The following is a 15709-nucleotide window of genomic DNA, read 5'->3' as shown; positions in this document are numbered from 1 at the left end:
ATGCAGAAAGAGTGAAGGAGATGTGCTGGCTCCTGTTTCAACATCTTGTGATTCCTGGGGAAAAAGAGTGGCCAGCCTCCCTCAGCCCCAGGGAGACAATGGAAGTGTCCATCTTGAGCTGGGAGCCCTATGAACCTGCTGTTAACCCCTGAGAAACTCTGTTTACTGAAATAAATTTCTAAAAGGCCCGAGGTTGTTCCGAAACACCCAGCATCACTATCTCCTAAAGCACCACCAAGTCATTCATTCATTCATCCAATTGGGGGTCCGCTTTATGCAAAGCACTTCCCTTTGATTTATTCTATTGAAATTCTATTAAAAAGGGAAAAGTTTTTTGTTTTTTTTTTTCTTCCAGCCTGAGTTCCTGCTGGGCCCTGTAACAGGACTGGCAGGGTCAGAGGAGGGCTCCGAGGTAGAAAAGCCCCAGGCGCCTGGACGAGTCATGAGACATGGGGAAAACACGGTGAGTGGGAGGCAGAAGAGTGAACTGGTATAGTGAGAGCGCTCGAGAATCCTGGTTCCCACCTTTTCTAGATACGTGACTTCGGGCAAGTTATCTCATATCTTTGAGACTCGATTTTCTCCTGTGCAAAACAGTGGTCAAAATAGGACCTAGGCCCTAAAGTTGTAGTGAAAATTAGATGAAACCAAAACTCCTCCCGGGAGGTTGCCTAGAGCAGTGGATCCCTATCCTATCAGACCCAATACTCCCTTTTTATAGCAAATATTTTATAAGACAAACTTTACTATTCTGAAATGAAAAATATAGATAATATAACTCACTTACACACGTCATTTTTTAAAGAATCAATATACTGCCCTAACTATAGAATAATGAACTAAAAGGAAATCATTTAGAATAAAATAATATGCACCTTAATCTATAAATGTTTGAGCATAACTGCACCAGAAGATATAAGACAATTTTACCTACTTATAATGAATAAGTTTGAATTTAAGAGAAGTAAAACAATATTAACTGGAACATTATGGGCACTTCTTTATATTCGATGTTCTGAAGCAAGACTAAATAAGTACTATATATTCATAGAGATACGTACAAATGCAGATGAATAGAGATGTGTTATTTTGGAAACTCGGATACCATAAGCATTTTGCTGTTGGTATTATTGGTATCATGGTTTTCTGAAACGGTGAACGACTCCTGATAAAGATAAAATATAATATTCTCTTGGTTTATGTGATGGTAGTATTCATGAAAAATTCAGTGTATATTAAAACTGCAAAAAGCTCTTTGTGTTATCTACAAAAAGGAATTAGGTTCTAGGCCGAGGCCAACAGAAAGAGATTTTCTACCTATGTGAATGTCTGGTGGGTGGGGCATGCAACGTCACATGAAGTGCAGGACAAATCTTCATTGCATAAAACTACCCCACCTAAAGCAAGAAGTCTGACTCTCTCTGCTTCCCCCAAGTAGAGTCCCTGCTGCCAGTGAAACAAACGTAAATACACCATTTCTAAAATGCCTCCAGGGGCAGCACTGACTCCACTGAGGATCAGTGGGCCAGAGTTTAAAGTGTTATCCAACTGATCAAGAATGCAGGATGATAGCCATACCACTACAGGAACACAGACAGATAGACAATCTACTGGCACATCACACTCTGACCCCAATGTTTCACTGTGTCCTGCTACATCCTTGTTTGGTCAGGAGCACAGAGTAAGGTTGTTCCTGATGCACAGGGGACCTGGTCTCTCTGAAGAGTATCAAGAAGAAATCAGCATCAAAATAGGCAGAGCTACGTCACTTAGACTTCCAGGCAGAGAACGAGTCTTAGTAAACTGACAGATCCTTTTATTTTTCTCTCCCTGGTCAACTACTAGGGACTCTTTGAAAAGCAGATTCTCAGCATCTGTAAGTAACCTCGAATGGCTCACCTGCCTATAGCTCCATTGTGAATCAACATCAAAGAGTAGTTCACAATGTTATGACATTTTGCCTCTCAACTAACATATTTAAAGAAACACCATTGTCTTTTGTGGATATAAACTGCACTTCTAGCAAGACCAGTTAAAGCACTGAGGTGAGCTGATATGTGCCCACCCCTCTTCTTCCTGTGTGCAGCCTTAACCATCAATAAAACCTTACTTGAATCTGAGGTTCCATTTCCCACAAATAGTACCAGTCATTTCAACCATCCCAGGAGGAGGCAGCTCCTTAGGCAGGAAACTAGAATTCAAATAGTGGGACTGGACAAAAAGGAAACTTTCGTTTCCTTAGTTTTATTCCTTTAGTGGATCCTCCTGAACTTTCAAGAGGACAGCTACCCAGGCTTCTGCCCTAAGGCTGGGGCTGCTGTGATGATACTGACTATCACTAGGATAAGGCAGGACCTAAACCCTTATGATAAGTTACATCTTATAAACAAAATTGTACGGAGTCATGTTACTTGCTCTGTTTATTTCTTTTTTGTTATCCCCAGCCTGCAATATAGGTTGGTCTGAAGTATCCAACCTTGTCTCAGCTGCAGTGTGTGTGTGTTGGAGGGTGGTAAAACTGACAAATGTCAACGATGAGAAATTCCAAAGGAAAATTCCAGTCACCTCTTACCACAGAGATTCTTGCTTCAGTTTTAACCTAGGAGGAGTTGGTTTTAATCCATTAGGAAAAGCAGTAACTCTTTCCCACAGGGTCTCGTGGAACCAGGGATTCCTACTTTTAGATAAACCATATGAGACACTTAGAAAGAGACTCAAGCCCATAGGCTAAGCCCACAGTCGGGTTATCAAAACTTATGAATGAGATGAAGGCTGATCTTTGTAGGAAACAGACTTGATGTTGAGACCCATCCTGTGGGCTGTATAAAGCACACTGATATCTATTTCGCCAGGTGGAAAAGTGGGTCCACCAATAGTTGGTGGCAGTGAGCCTACCTTTTGGAGAGTGCTTCTATCCCCAGACAGAATGAATTCACCAAAGCTGGGAACCAGGCAGGCTTGTCATGTATCACGTTTTTGGGGACAGAGAAGAGGCCAAGAGAAAAAGAGAACAAATACATAAATAAACATATTTTCTCAAGATTTGTCTCTTATCACCTCTTGCTCCTCTCAAGAGTCAAAGATATGGTGGTCCCCAGATGCCCCTAGAGAAGTAAGACACACCTGGGAGGGGCCTGGGAAAGCTCTGTCTTTTGAAGAGAAACTGACATCATTTCTAAATGTCCAGAGAAATGTGACCTCCAGGGCGACAGAGACCTGAGACTTGGAGCTGCTCCATTTAGCAAGCCCAGCAGCCTTCTGAACATCCCTGATATCTCTACCACCTGGCCTTCTGCAGCATAAAAAGAGCTCCCCAACTTGGGGCACATTTTGGGAGAGACCCAGAGAGAGGGATCGACTGCTGGGCGTGAATACAGATCTCACAAAGCCAGCACACTGAATCAATGGTTTTCAGCTCTGCATGCACGTTAGAATCACCTGCAGAGCTTAAATATACCCAGGCCTGGGCCCCACCAGAGATTCTGATTTAATTGGCCTTGGGTATGGCCCAGGCGTGGATATGCTTTAAAAACTCCCTAAGTGATTCTAACATGCAGTCAGTGTTGAGAACCACTACATTATACAACAGGAGAGGCCCTCAGGACCTCACTCAGGTCCCAGTTATTCTAAATTTATATACACTCCTAAGAATACAGTTGTCTGTTTTCCTAGCTGGAATACGATTTAAAGCAGCATATTTAGAAGGGGGAAAGATTGCTAATGAAAAGACACTAAAAGCAACAAGACATAACAAATGAGGGTGTGCTCACAAGAGTAAAAATAGAAAACCTATAAAAAGCAAACCCAGCACTCAATCCCTCCCCTCTCCAGGATATCCTATTTACAGTAGGGCCTGAGGAGATCTCTAGGTGGGGTGGGGAGCTGGGTGTCGCCATATGAAGGGCAGTGATATACATTGCCCTTCCATGATGTGTAAGGGATATGATGACGATGGTTACAAACATTACCCCATTTAATTCTCAATGCAGCACTATGAGATAAGTATTATTACCCCATTTTACAGATGAAGAAGCCAAGACTCAAGGAGTATCATGGGCTTGCTCAAAGTTGCACAAACTTTGAGCTGCAATGCTGGGATTTGAATGTCAAATGTCAGTTAGTTTTGATTCAAATGCCCACATATGTTGGTAAATGCCATATCTGCCTATTTAGTACTATAACTGATACTCCTAATGATGACTCAAAGTCTAGAGATGGATTACCCTTTCTTATCCAGCTGTTTAAGTTGTTCATTTTGGGGTTGTGCATGCACACACACACACACACACACACACACACACAAATATATGCTTTTTAACAGTGATGAAAGAACAGGGTATCCATTTGGGAAATAAATAAATAACACAAGTTATTGCCCAGCTCACACCATTCATCAAAATGAGTACCAGATGGATAAAGATGGACACAAAACCATAAAGGTACTAGAAGAAAATATAAGTGAATATTTTATAATCTTAGGATGGGGAAGGACTTTCTAAACATGTCAACAAAAGCAGAAACCATAGAGGAAAAGATTGATAGATTTGACTACATAAAAAATTAAAAACTTCTGTACATCAAAAAACCACCATAAATTGAAAAAATATTCAACCTTACTAGCATTCAAAGAAAGGCAAATTAAAACAGCAATGAGAGACCACTTTTTTGTTGTTGATCAGATTGGCAATGATTAAAAAGAATGATAATTCTGAGAGTTGGCTTGGGTGAGGGGAGACTAGCACTCATATGCTGTTGCAGGAAGTGTAAATTGGGACAGTTTTTCTGGAAGGCACTTTGGCAGTGTGTATGAAAAAAGCCTAAGAAGGCACATCCCTTTTGACCCAGTAATTCTATGTATAAAAAAAATTTATCCAAAGGAAAAAATTGATCCACTACACATGCATGTGCATATAAAATATGTGCATGATTTTATTCACTAAGGCACTCTTCGGAATATTGAAAAACTGGAAGTAACCTAGATGTTTAACAAAAATAAAATAGTCAAATAAATTATGCTATATGCATAACCAGAAATATTATGCAGGTGCCAAAAAATGATGCTGCATAGATAAACAGGCCAAAGAAACCAAATAAAGCCCAGAATAGACTCAAATTTATATGAGAATTTGGTATATGATAAGTATTAAATCAGTGAGTTAAAGGCAGACTTTTTAATAAATGGTGTTCCGCTAACTGAGAAAAGATAGAGGCTCGACCAGTATTTCACATGGTACCCCAGGATAAACATCAATGGGATCAAAATTTAAATACACAAAAGAAAACCATAAAATTACCAGAAGAATAATAGAACTCCTTTATAATCTTAGAGTAGGAAAGACCTTTGTAATTGACCCAAAATCCAGAAGTCATGAAGTAGAAGGGTGATGAATACATTTATATAAAAACCTTGAAATTCCTACATGGCAAAAGCACTATAAGCAAAGTAGAAAATAATAACATCTTTTTAAAAGCAAATGATGAACTACAAGAAAAAAAAATCACAACTCATTTCACAAAGTGTCAACCACTCTAACATATCATTTGTTTCTATAAATCAAGGATACCGGTAGGAAAAAAATACCCATTTTCAGGAAAAAATACAAATGGCATTTAAGCATATGTTCAACTTATAGTTGGAATGATATGTCCATTTTTCACCTATCAGATTTACATATATCCAAAATACAGTAAATCGGGGGGAGAGTATAGGGAAATAGTCACCTTCATACACTGCCAATAAGATTACAAAATGGTATACCCCTATGAAGGACAATTTGGCATTTTCCATTAATATTACTAACATATTTACCCCTTAATTCATCAATCCCACACCCAGAATTTTTCCTGAAAATACATTTGTACACATACAGATATGACATCTGTATGCATTATAGCTCTGCTTATAATTGTGAACATTTGGAAATAACCCAAATGTCCGATTACGTGAAATTTGTTAGATATTAAGGTCCATCTATACCATGAAATACTGGGAATCTCTCTATTTACTGATATGAAAAAGTCTCCAGTATATACTATTAGGTTGCTTTTTTAAAGCAAGATACCTCATAATGTATATAGTGTGCTAACTTCCGTGTAAGAAACGATAGGACATATATAGTTGTATTGCTTGTGTTGTTAAAAAGGAACACTGGAACTATTAAAAGCAGTGATCTATGAGAGAGGAAATTAGAAAACCAGGAAAAGGGGGATGTGGGTGGAAGCAAGAATTCTCAGTATATACTTTTTTATATTGTTTTGATTTTTGAACTATGTGAAAATAGCATTTATTTTTAAAATAAAATTACTTTAATATATAATGGTACAGATTCATTTATGTTGACACAAAAGATTTTCAAAATAAATTTAGCGCATAAAGTAGGTCACAGAAACGTGTATATAAAATAATATCAATTTTGTGAAAAATCATCTCTATGTGGTCATATTCCTACATATATTGGGAAATAAAATAGGAAGATCTGGAAAGACACACTCTAAAGTATTAATAGTAGTTATCTCTAGTTGAAGGAGAGTTAGGGTTATTTAATTTTAATTATTTTTCTTTTCATCTCTATTTTCTAACTTTTGCACAATGATCATGTTTTATTTCTATAATTACAAAATAAAGAAAAAGAAGCTTACCTTAAACAAGCCTCAAAGAAAAATAATCACCCAGGAAAGATATGCAACATGACAAAGAATTTAATATCCTTAATATTTAAAGAACTCTTGTAAAAAAAATAATAAAAAGAAGAATGCTCCAAGAAAAATTCAAATGAATAATAAAACAAATAAATGTTTGTACCCTTATACAATATATTATCAGAAAGCAATAAAATAATCTTGAACACTTCAATGACAATGACAATCATATATACGAAGAAGGAAAAGGGGGTTGGCAAATAGTCTCATTTTAATAAAAATAAATCTATACCAAACTTATAGACTTTATTTGGCACATGTATTTCTGTATAATATAAATATGTGCACAGAATAAATCTGTAAGGGCAAGCTCTGAAAGATATGACTTCTGGATGGTAGGATTACAGGTGCTTAATTTTTTTCTTGTCTCAACTTCTATTTTTCTGTAATGAAACAATTATTTGTGTACTATAAAATAGAAGGAAACCTTATTTCCAATATTGCCTTGTGATATATTTAGCCACAAGTAAGTTTATCACACTGAAAACAACCTAAATATATAATAATAGGCATAAAGGTAACACAGGGTCTGAGATATTTTCAATCACAAAACATTACATTAAAGAAAAGTACTTATGATTGTGAAAGATTCATAGTATGCAAAGAAATATATTGTGCATATGTAGGTAATATATATAACTCTATTAAAAATAAAAATGTACATGCTTAGAAAAATTGGGGGGAGATTACACACCAAGGTATTGGTTAACTGTGGTTACCCCTGAGTGGTAGAATTAAAGGTGTTTTGTTTTGTTTTTCTTTTTGATCATCAGGATTTTCTCAATACTCTACAATACATAATTCCTTTTAAAATGAGAAAAAATAAAGCATTGAGGAATTTTTTATTGCTTAAAAAAAATGATGCTTCAAGAGACAAATTCTAAACTATCTAAAAAAAAAGTCACCCACTCAGAAGGAGAGTTTAGCTAACTAAGGTGGGCTATCTCCATCTACTGATGATAATGAGAAGTAAAGCTATGCCTTGGTCCTAAGCTAAATTGCCTTGTTCCCTCCTTCCTCCCTTTGAGTCCCTCTCGACCACAGGGTGCCTGTCAGCAACCACGCTAGATACAACAGCACTGCCCACCAGTATAAGATAGATACTGCAACAAGGCTGGATCTCTCTCCCTCATGCCTGCTCCCCACTCCCAAGAGAATCAATGGCCTAACCACTTGCCTTCTGATAGGTAAGCTAATAAACCTGCTGGGCTGGAAGGTAGTTGACGGGCAGCATGGTGAGTGAGGTAGCCAGGGCACAGAAGGTTCTCTGGGGGGACCCTTTCCTGGCCCAGGCCCAGGCCCTCCCTAGGCTACTTCTGCTACAGCCTTCCTGGCCATCTTAGTCTAATCTAGAGTCCTTCCTTAATAGGAAGGAGCAGCTTTGGAGAAGGGCATCTATTAGGCAGCGCCCCCAAAAAGGCCAGGGTAAAGAGGTGGGCTCTGAGGCCCAGGCAGCCCCCTAGGTCCTTCATGTCTCCGGAGAATTGATTGCAATAGTCTCTTACTGACTGGTCTCCTACTCTTACTCCCTGTCCTGTCCAACCCATCTTCCAAGCCCCTTACATGCTTCTTGAAATACACCTAATTATTTTATACCTGGGATCAAAACCTTTACCCAAAGTTAGTACTTCTCAAACTTCCCAGCTGAAGTACACCAACAGCAGACAAAAGAAATGCCTTCAGTTCCCTCAAGGGACTGCATAGCCTGACTCTCTCTGCCAACATACCCAAGCTCTCTTTGAAGTCTTCTGTTTTCTCTTAAAAATTCATAAGAATTTTGCATTCTATTCCATGATATATCTGAATTTCTTTTAAGATAAAGATGTTTGTAATTATTCACCTCAAGGAAAAATGATGCTCCTGAAAGAAATATTATGTTTATCCAGAGGCTCAAGTATCCTTCCTGGAGAAGTTCCCATAGCATAAAATCCACACTACTGACAGGCAAGGCTCTTTACAATGGCCCTCGCGAACCTCTCTGCCCAATTCCCACTACCCCTTTGTACACTCTCCTCTTACTGGGCCACCTGAACTCCTGTCATTTCCTGCTGTGCCAGGTTCTTCCCGGTCACCAAGCTTTTTGCTCTTCTTTACTGTGGACCCCACTCTACCTGCTAACAACTCACCATCCCTAAATGCCTCAAGGGGGTTCGAACACCACCTTCCACATTAAACCTCCTCTGGTGGCACCTGACAAATACAATGTAAGGGGTAGCACAAGGCCATGAAAACAGCCGGTACTTTGGAATCAGAACATTGGGATTTAAATCCTGACTCCAACTGTTGACACTGGACAAATTATCTTACTCCTCTTAGATCTTACTTGTAAAATGGGGAATAACTACACTTCTCTCATAGGCCTGTTATAGGGATTAAATAAGATTTGAGCAACAGCACAGTGCCCAGCACATGCTCCTTCCCACTCCTCCAAACTCCAATAGCACTTTTTTATGCCATGCATGTAAAGAATATATGTTTACACAGCCATTCTTTTTCATAATGGCCTATTTCCTCCAAATAGATCAATGGTTCCCAATGTCCCAGAAAAGCTTCTTGTATTACCCCTATGATCCCATGGCTTGAATGGTTATTAAATCAAACACATTTATGAAATAGCAGCCCGCTTTTCTAAGTTCTCTGTCCTATTAAGCTTCTTGAATATCAAGAGCAGTCCCAGGCTTTCCTCTCCTGCCTCACTTTAGGGACTAGGAGTGGGAGCCACCCACGGAGACCATAAACACCTTGAGACTACAGCTCTGTCTTCACACTTACCACAGCACCTTACTCAAAGCCCTGCACTTAAAACACATCTAGTAACTGCTGTGGCATAAACAAAAAGTGGGGGGGGGGGGGGGCGGGGTGGCACAAGCCCTGTCTAAATTAGCCAGTTGGTGTGCAGAAAGAGGTCATTGTTATGGGAGGCAGGGCTTGAGGCAAGCTTTTCTCCCCTTACCCGCCAAGCAGCACCCCCAATTACACCAGCTGGCCTCCAACTTCAGTGTGTGAGCCGATTAAAAAGCGCCCTCTCTTCAGTGTCTGGAAACTCCTGCAAGGAAAGTTTGCTGCCCAAAGTTGGCTTTTGACTAGAGTCTTAATAAGAGGCCTCAGCAGGCTGTGGCTGGAGAGACAATGTCACTTAGAGGAGCAGCTTGAAGCTGCAGTTTGGAGAAGAATTATTTTAATGAATACATTTCCTTTCAATTGTATGGGAATATCAAGATCCCATTAGAATAGGGAAGCAATTAGAACTAATAAAGATGAATGCACAGTGCTCGGTGCGTGCGGAATAACAAGCAGCCAACAAAGGGGCTCCGGAGAGCCTGCTCTAATCCAAATGAACTGGCTGCCGGCAGAGGGGAAACGGCTCTGTGCAGTTTTTCAAAGACCCTGTGTCGCGCGCATTCTGATCACGACCAGCGAATGGCGTGAGTTGGGCTTCTGAAGTGGGGGTGGAGGGACCCTCCCCCCATCCCCCCTAGCCCCGGCCAAGGCCCCGGACCGGCCTCACAGGGATAGAGATGGGTTATTGGCAGCCTCTTGGCGACAGCCTTTCAGACCAGGGTCCTGGCTCTCTGCCAGCCTCACGCCTGCCCCTTGCACTAGGCCTCATTGTGTCCAGGTGGCAAATGCCTTCTCACCAACTCTCCTTCGAGGTTTAGAGAAGGGGTGGGACAGTGGAGGAGGGAGAAGGAGGCCCTGTGCCCCCAGCATCTTTCTCCTTCCCCTCTGGCCAGACTCTGCTCCTCCTCCCCCGGTTGGGTGTTATGTTACAGACACTGGCGGGTCACAGGCGGCCCAACACAGAAGTACTGCTGCTTACACAATTGCTCATCAAACAGTAACAGTTTTCATCACCCAAGTCAGATCAAATTGTCTGCCTAGCCATCCTGCATCAATACTAGCTACACCCACACAGGACTCATGGCCTCAGCACTGTTGATTCTCCTGTGACAAAACTGGGCTCCATTTTGCCCCTGGCCCAGGGTTACTGGACAAAGCTCTTCCTCTGATCCCTTCTTTGAGCTTCGTCGGCTGGCTGCAGGGTTGTTGAGACTGCCAGGAGAAATAGAAAAGATGCAAACACCTATGCAGTTTGGGGCTCCCTCAGATCTGGGGTGAGATGTTACTCAGCATCTTTGTGAAGAAGGTCCTTGAGTTTGGAGGACTCTATTGCCAAATTTAGAAGGAATCCAACAAGATAACCCTGGCTCTTTACCAAAGCATTCACTGGCCTTAGATGGAGTGTCACGACTTGACATCTCTTTATTTAATCTTTTTTTGGCCAGACGGTGTTTTCAACCAGGAATGTGTAAGCTCATTCCAAAATGTCTGCATGAGAGGCCAGTCACACTCATTACTGAGATTTTTCTACCACTTCTCTTTAAGAAAAAAAAAAAGTGTAACATTTTATATTTGTTTCTTAATGGTAGAACACTTTAAGTGCTAAAAAAAAAAAGAAAAGAAAAGTATGTTTGCATTTATAATCTTACTTGAACCTCAACATAACTCTGTGGGGATAGGCAAAGCAAGGGTTGTCAGGCCCTAAAGATGAGGAAACAGTGGCCCAGAGAGGTTGCCTCCTGTGCAAGGTTACAGAGTGAGTGCGTGAGGAGGGACACCAGAACTCAGGTCTTCTGACCTAGTTCAGTTCTTTGTTCTAGGACACACCTTTTCTACACCCACACTGCTGGACATTTCCAGGATAATTCATCCTGTACTTCTGCTTTTCCAGTGTAACTCCCTTATCCCTTTCCGCATACTAAACTGTGCTAAGCACTGTGGGCTTTCAAAGACTCTAGCCCAGGCTACAAGGATCCTCCCTCAAGGTGTCAATCTAATAGTCATCAAAGTATTTATTTCACTGCCCTCTCCCAACCGAAGAGATAAACATTTTCTCCCTTTTAAGAGCTTGGGTAAGGACTGCTTTATTTTTTAAAATTAAACTGATTGCAGTAACACTGGTTAATAACATCATATAATTTTCAAGAGTACATTATCATCTGACATCTGTATATTCTATCAAGTGCTCACCACCCAAAGTCAAAAATGCATTGAGGATTACATTGTAAGAATTGAGAAGGCCAAAGATAGCATGCACCAAAGAACCAAGCAGAAGACAAACTCAAGCTGGCAAACAAGGAGGTTGCCCAGGTCACCAGCAAGGCCTAAGCAGAAGCCTCGGCCTTCCATGTGAGCCTGAGAAAGGAGCAGGTGCACATCTACCACTGGAGAAGACCTTGAGCAGAAAACTAAAGAATACAATGTACTGACCAGAATCTGTGGTGACCTCTTTTCCAAGATAGAGAAGAGCTGATGTGGAAGTCCCTGTCCAGTGGCCGTCCTCCCTCCTGTTAGATTTCATGTTCTTTCTTCTTTCTGTCTCTTAACCTCAACTCGTTTTACAACTAAATTGCTTTAAAGTTTCCCTTAAACTAAAAAAAAAAAAAGACCAAAACAGTGATTGGGACATTGGACATTGGCTCTGGATGTCCAAGGCCCTTATGATATTGTTAGCCTAACATGCTCTTGTTTCACATTCTTTATCCCTTCTTAAGGTGAAATAAACCCCATACCTGGTAAGCGTATCACGTCTTGTAAATTTCAGTGACAATCCAAACCTGAAAGCCACTCCGATGGTCTTGAAAATATTATGAGATTTTCTCTTAAAGATATCTGTACTTGGTTTGGCATTGCCATTTATTTACTGGGTAACTTTAGGCAAGTTACTTAATTTCCCCGAGCCTCAGGTTCCTCTTCTTTATAATAAGGACAAAAATAAGCACCTCATTGAGTTGTGATTCATTTTATAAAAATCTTTTATAGGTGGTGACTACAATTAATGCTACTGTAATGCACCTTTGAAAACTGCTGAGAAAAATCTTAAAAATTCTTATCAAAAGAAAAAAATGATTTTGTAACTATGTATAGGGATAGATATTAACTGGACTTATTGTGATCATTTTGCAATATATACAAATACAGAATATTATATTGTATGTTCAAAACTAATATTATGTCAATCATACCTCAATAAAAATTTTATTTTCATAATTTTTAGGTATATTTATATACTGTGAGATGCATAGATATTAAGGGCACAGTTTGATAAGTTTTGACAAATGTATACCTATACCCAAACCAAGATACAGAACATTCCCATTACCCTCAGAAAATTCATGCATACCCCTTTCCAGTCAACCCCACTCTACTGTTCTAATGCCTAGCACCATAGATTAGTTTAACCTATCTTGGACATCAGATTAAATGGAATCATATTGTATGTAATCTTTTGTAAATCTTTCTTCTTTCATTCAACATAGTATCTGCCACTCATTCATGTTTTGCAGTAGTTTGTTCCCTTTTTTATGACAGTAGTACATTATTCAGTTTTTTAAATTGTCCTATATTAATTTGTTCCTCAAAATTCTTTCCATGCACTTTATCTCCTGCATGCTTCCTTTCCATGCATATATCCTGTATCTTTTTGGCAATGCTTGATATGAGAAAGATATATAAGTGGACTATTTTATCTCTAATGCTGCCCTTTTAGGTAGGAGTGGTTCTCTCTACCTTCAGGAGAAATAGATAACCAGGCAATCCAGCATGGTGGTTGTGAGTATGTCTTCAAGATAGACAGATCTAGGTTCTCATTTCCGGTCTAGCACTTAGTAGATGCGTGGTTTGGGACAGGTGATTTAACCTCTCTGTGACTGTTTTCCCATTTATAAAATGAACCTAATAATACATTCATAATAGGGATATGTGAGGACTAAATTATACTGTACATAAATGTTTGGCACAATGGAAACTAATAATAGCCTCAGGCTAGACTATAATATACATCTTCATGCTTCATTCACACACTTTTATATTTGTTAAGTCATATAGTATAAATGAGTATAAATTTTCAAAAGTTTTTAAAATGAAGAGTTCGTGATTATATCTAGAAAAGTCTATTTGTCAGATATTAAAATGTTATTTCCTATATAAAAGAGTGAAGGCTTCCATCATCTATTCTGTGACAAATATATACTGAACGCTGACTCTGAGGGGCTCTTCAGAGAAGTCAAAGATACAACCCTAGCTTTTAGGATGTTTGGTTTGGGAAGGTAATAAGATAAGCACAAAAATAATTATAATAATTAACATTTATTAATATAGTAGTTATAGGGATGATCTTTGGAGTCATAGTATATGGTTTAAATCTCAGTCATGGGATGTTGAGAAAGTTATTTAACCTCAATGTGTGTTACTTCACTTCTAAGATGGGGATATTAATACCACTTATATAGCAGGGCTGTTATCAGGAATAAATGAGTTAACACATGTAAATACTTAGCACTGTATCAGCACATTAAAAATATGCAATAAATAATAGTTAACATTTATTGAACAATCAATATTTGCCAAGAGCTGTTAAATACTTCATATGAATAACCACATAATCTCCACAATGTTATTTCTACTATCATACCCATTTTACTAATGAGATAACAGAGGGGCAGGGAGTTTAGGTAATTTGCCCAAGATTACATAGCTAGTAAATAGCTAATGCCATAGGAAAGACATATCTATAAGACAGGGATGGTCATAATAGTACTTAATTAAAATTAAACAATATTTCAGAAGAAGTTTAGAGTAGAGCCCAGTACATAATAAGGTCTATGTAAATGGGTGTTAAATAAATACAAATTGCTAAAGTGGTTCAGAGGTGGCAGTGAATGCATGCAGACTAAGGAAGGCTTTGGATGGTGACATTTAAGCTGAACCCTGGAGCAGAGGGAGGGAGAGGGAGAAGGGAGAGGGAGGGAGAGAGAAGAATGGAGGAGAAAGAGAAAGAACGAAAGTACGGGAGGGAGGGAAAAGAGAACAAAAAAAAAAAGTGGCAAGGAGTGGGAGAAAGCTCAGAGTAAGATACCAAAAAGAAAAAACGGGAGTAGTTAAATTTGATTAGGTAAAACAAAACAAAACTCCCTTTCCTCCAGTCAGTCACTATTTCTGCCAGCTGTACTTCAATATATCTCATCACTTTCCTTTCACTCCTGTAGAATCTGCTATCCCTACCCCTTAATCATCTATTTTACTGTATGTATGAAGTGCCTCAACGGGGCAGGCACTGTTCTCCACACTAGGGATACATACACCAAAGGACAAGACAGGCCAAATTCCAGTTCCTATTCTGCACTATAATAATACTCCAAACTGGATTCCCAGGTTTTGGTCGGCCCCACTCCAACTCAACCTCCACAGTGCCACAAGGGATAGTGAAGATACAGATTGGTCCCGGCACTCCCCTTTTTTAAATTCTCCTGTAGTAGTTTCCTATCGTGTTCAGAATACATTTCAATTCCCCTCACATCCTGTTCAAGGTCTTTCACTAATTGGCCTGCATGGCCTATCTCCCAGCTTTCACCTGCAGGCACTCTGCACGTGGGCCACAATAAATGATTCAAAACCCTAGATACACACACTTGTAAATAAGCACCTGCTGAAAGGACGTGGCTAGAACTCCACCCTATTTCATCCTTGTAAATTGTAACGTTACCCACTGCAGACGCCCTGGATGTTAAAACCCCGGTAGGGCCCCTCAAGCTCTCGAGTCTAAAAAGCACCGAAGACCGTACACTTCTCCACGGACCCGACACTCAAAGAAGCCCGCGTGTAACCCAAGCCAGGAGGGGGCGGGGGAGCCGGAAAGGGCGGGGCCTGCGGGGACCCGGTCCCACGATCTTGCCTAAGTTGGCCGGAAGTGGCCGCGCGGTGGCCGTCCCGCAATCCTGATGCGGGTGGTGTTTCGGCTACTGCTCCGAGTTGTCCAGCAGCCACAGATCCCCCTCTGTCATCGCTCCTAGTCTCCCGCCGCGCTGGCCGCTGTCCAACCCTCCGCCGGGGTTTGTGCAACGGGTTGCTCACCCCTCGGCGGGTGTATGCGCTCCGCACCTGGCTGCCTGAAAAAGTGTTAGAGAAACCAAGAGCGTATTCTTCAGGCCGAGGGGGAGAAGGATGGCGG

At 40.2% G+C, this 15709-nt stretch overlaps 1 protein-coding gene across 1 annotated transcript in view; it reads left to right on the top strand.

Annotated features, from left to right (window-relative positions):
- MAGEF1 (MAGE family member F1) overlaps window positions 1-15709 on the top strand; it is a 51329-nt gene that overhangs the window by 34579 nt on the left and 1041 nt on the right. Inside the window, 2 exon segments of the mRNA XM_036219648.1 lie at window positions 356-463; window positions 15687-15708. Coding sequence (XP_036075541.1) covers window positions 356-463; window positions 15687-15708 — 130 coding nt within the window.

Source organism: Rousettus aegyptiacus, unplaced genomic scaffold (assembly GCF_014176215.1).
Source record: "Rousettus aegyptiacus isolate mRouAeg1 unplaced genomic scaffold, mRouAeg1.p scaffold_m13_p_4, whole genome shotgun sequence".
NCBI classification, from domain to species: Eukaryota; Metazoa; Chordata; class Mammalia; order Chiroptera; family Pteropodidae; genus Rousettus; species Rousettus aegyptiacus.
The sequence above is the reverse complement of the archived record's forward strand: the minus strand, read 5'-3'. Positions and strand labels throughout refer to the sequence as shown.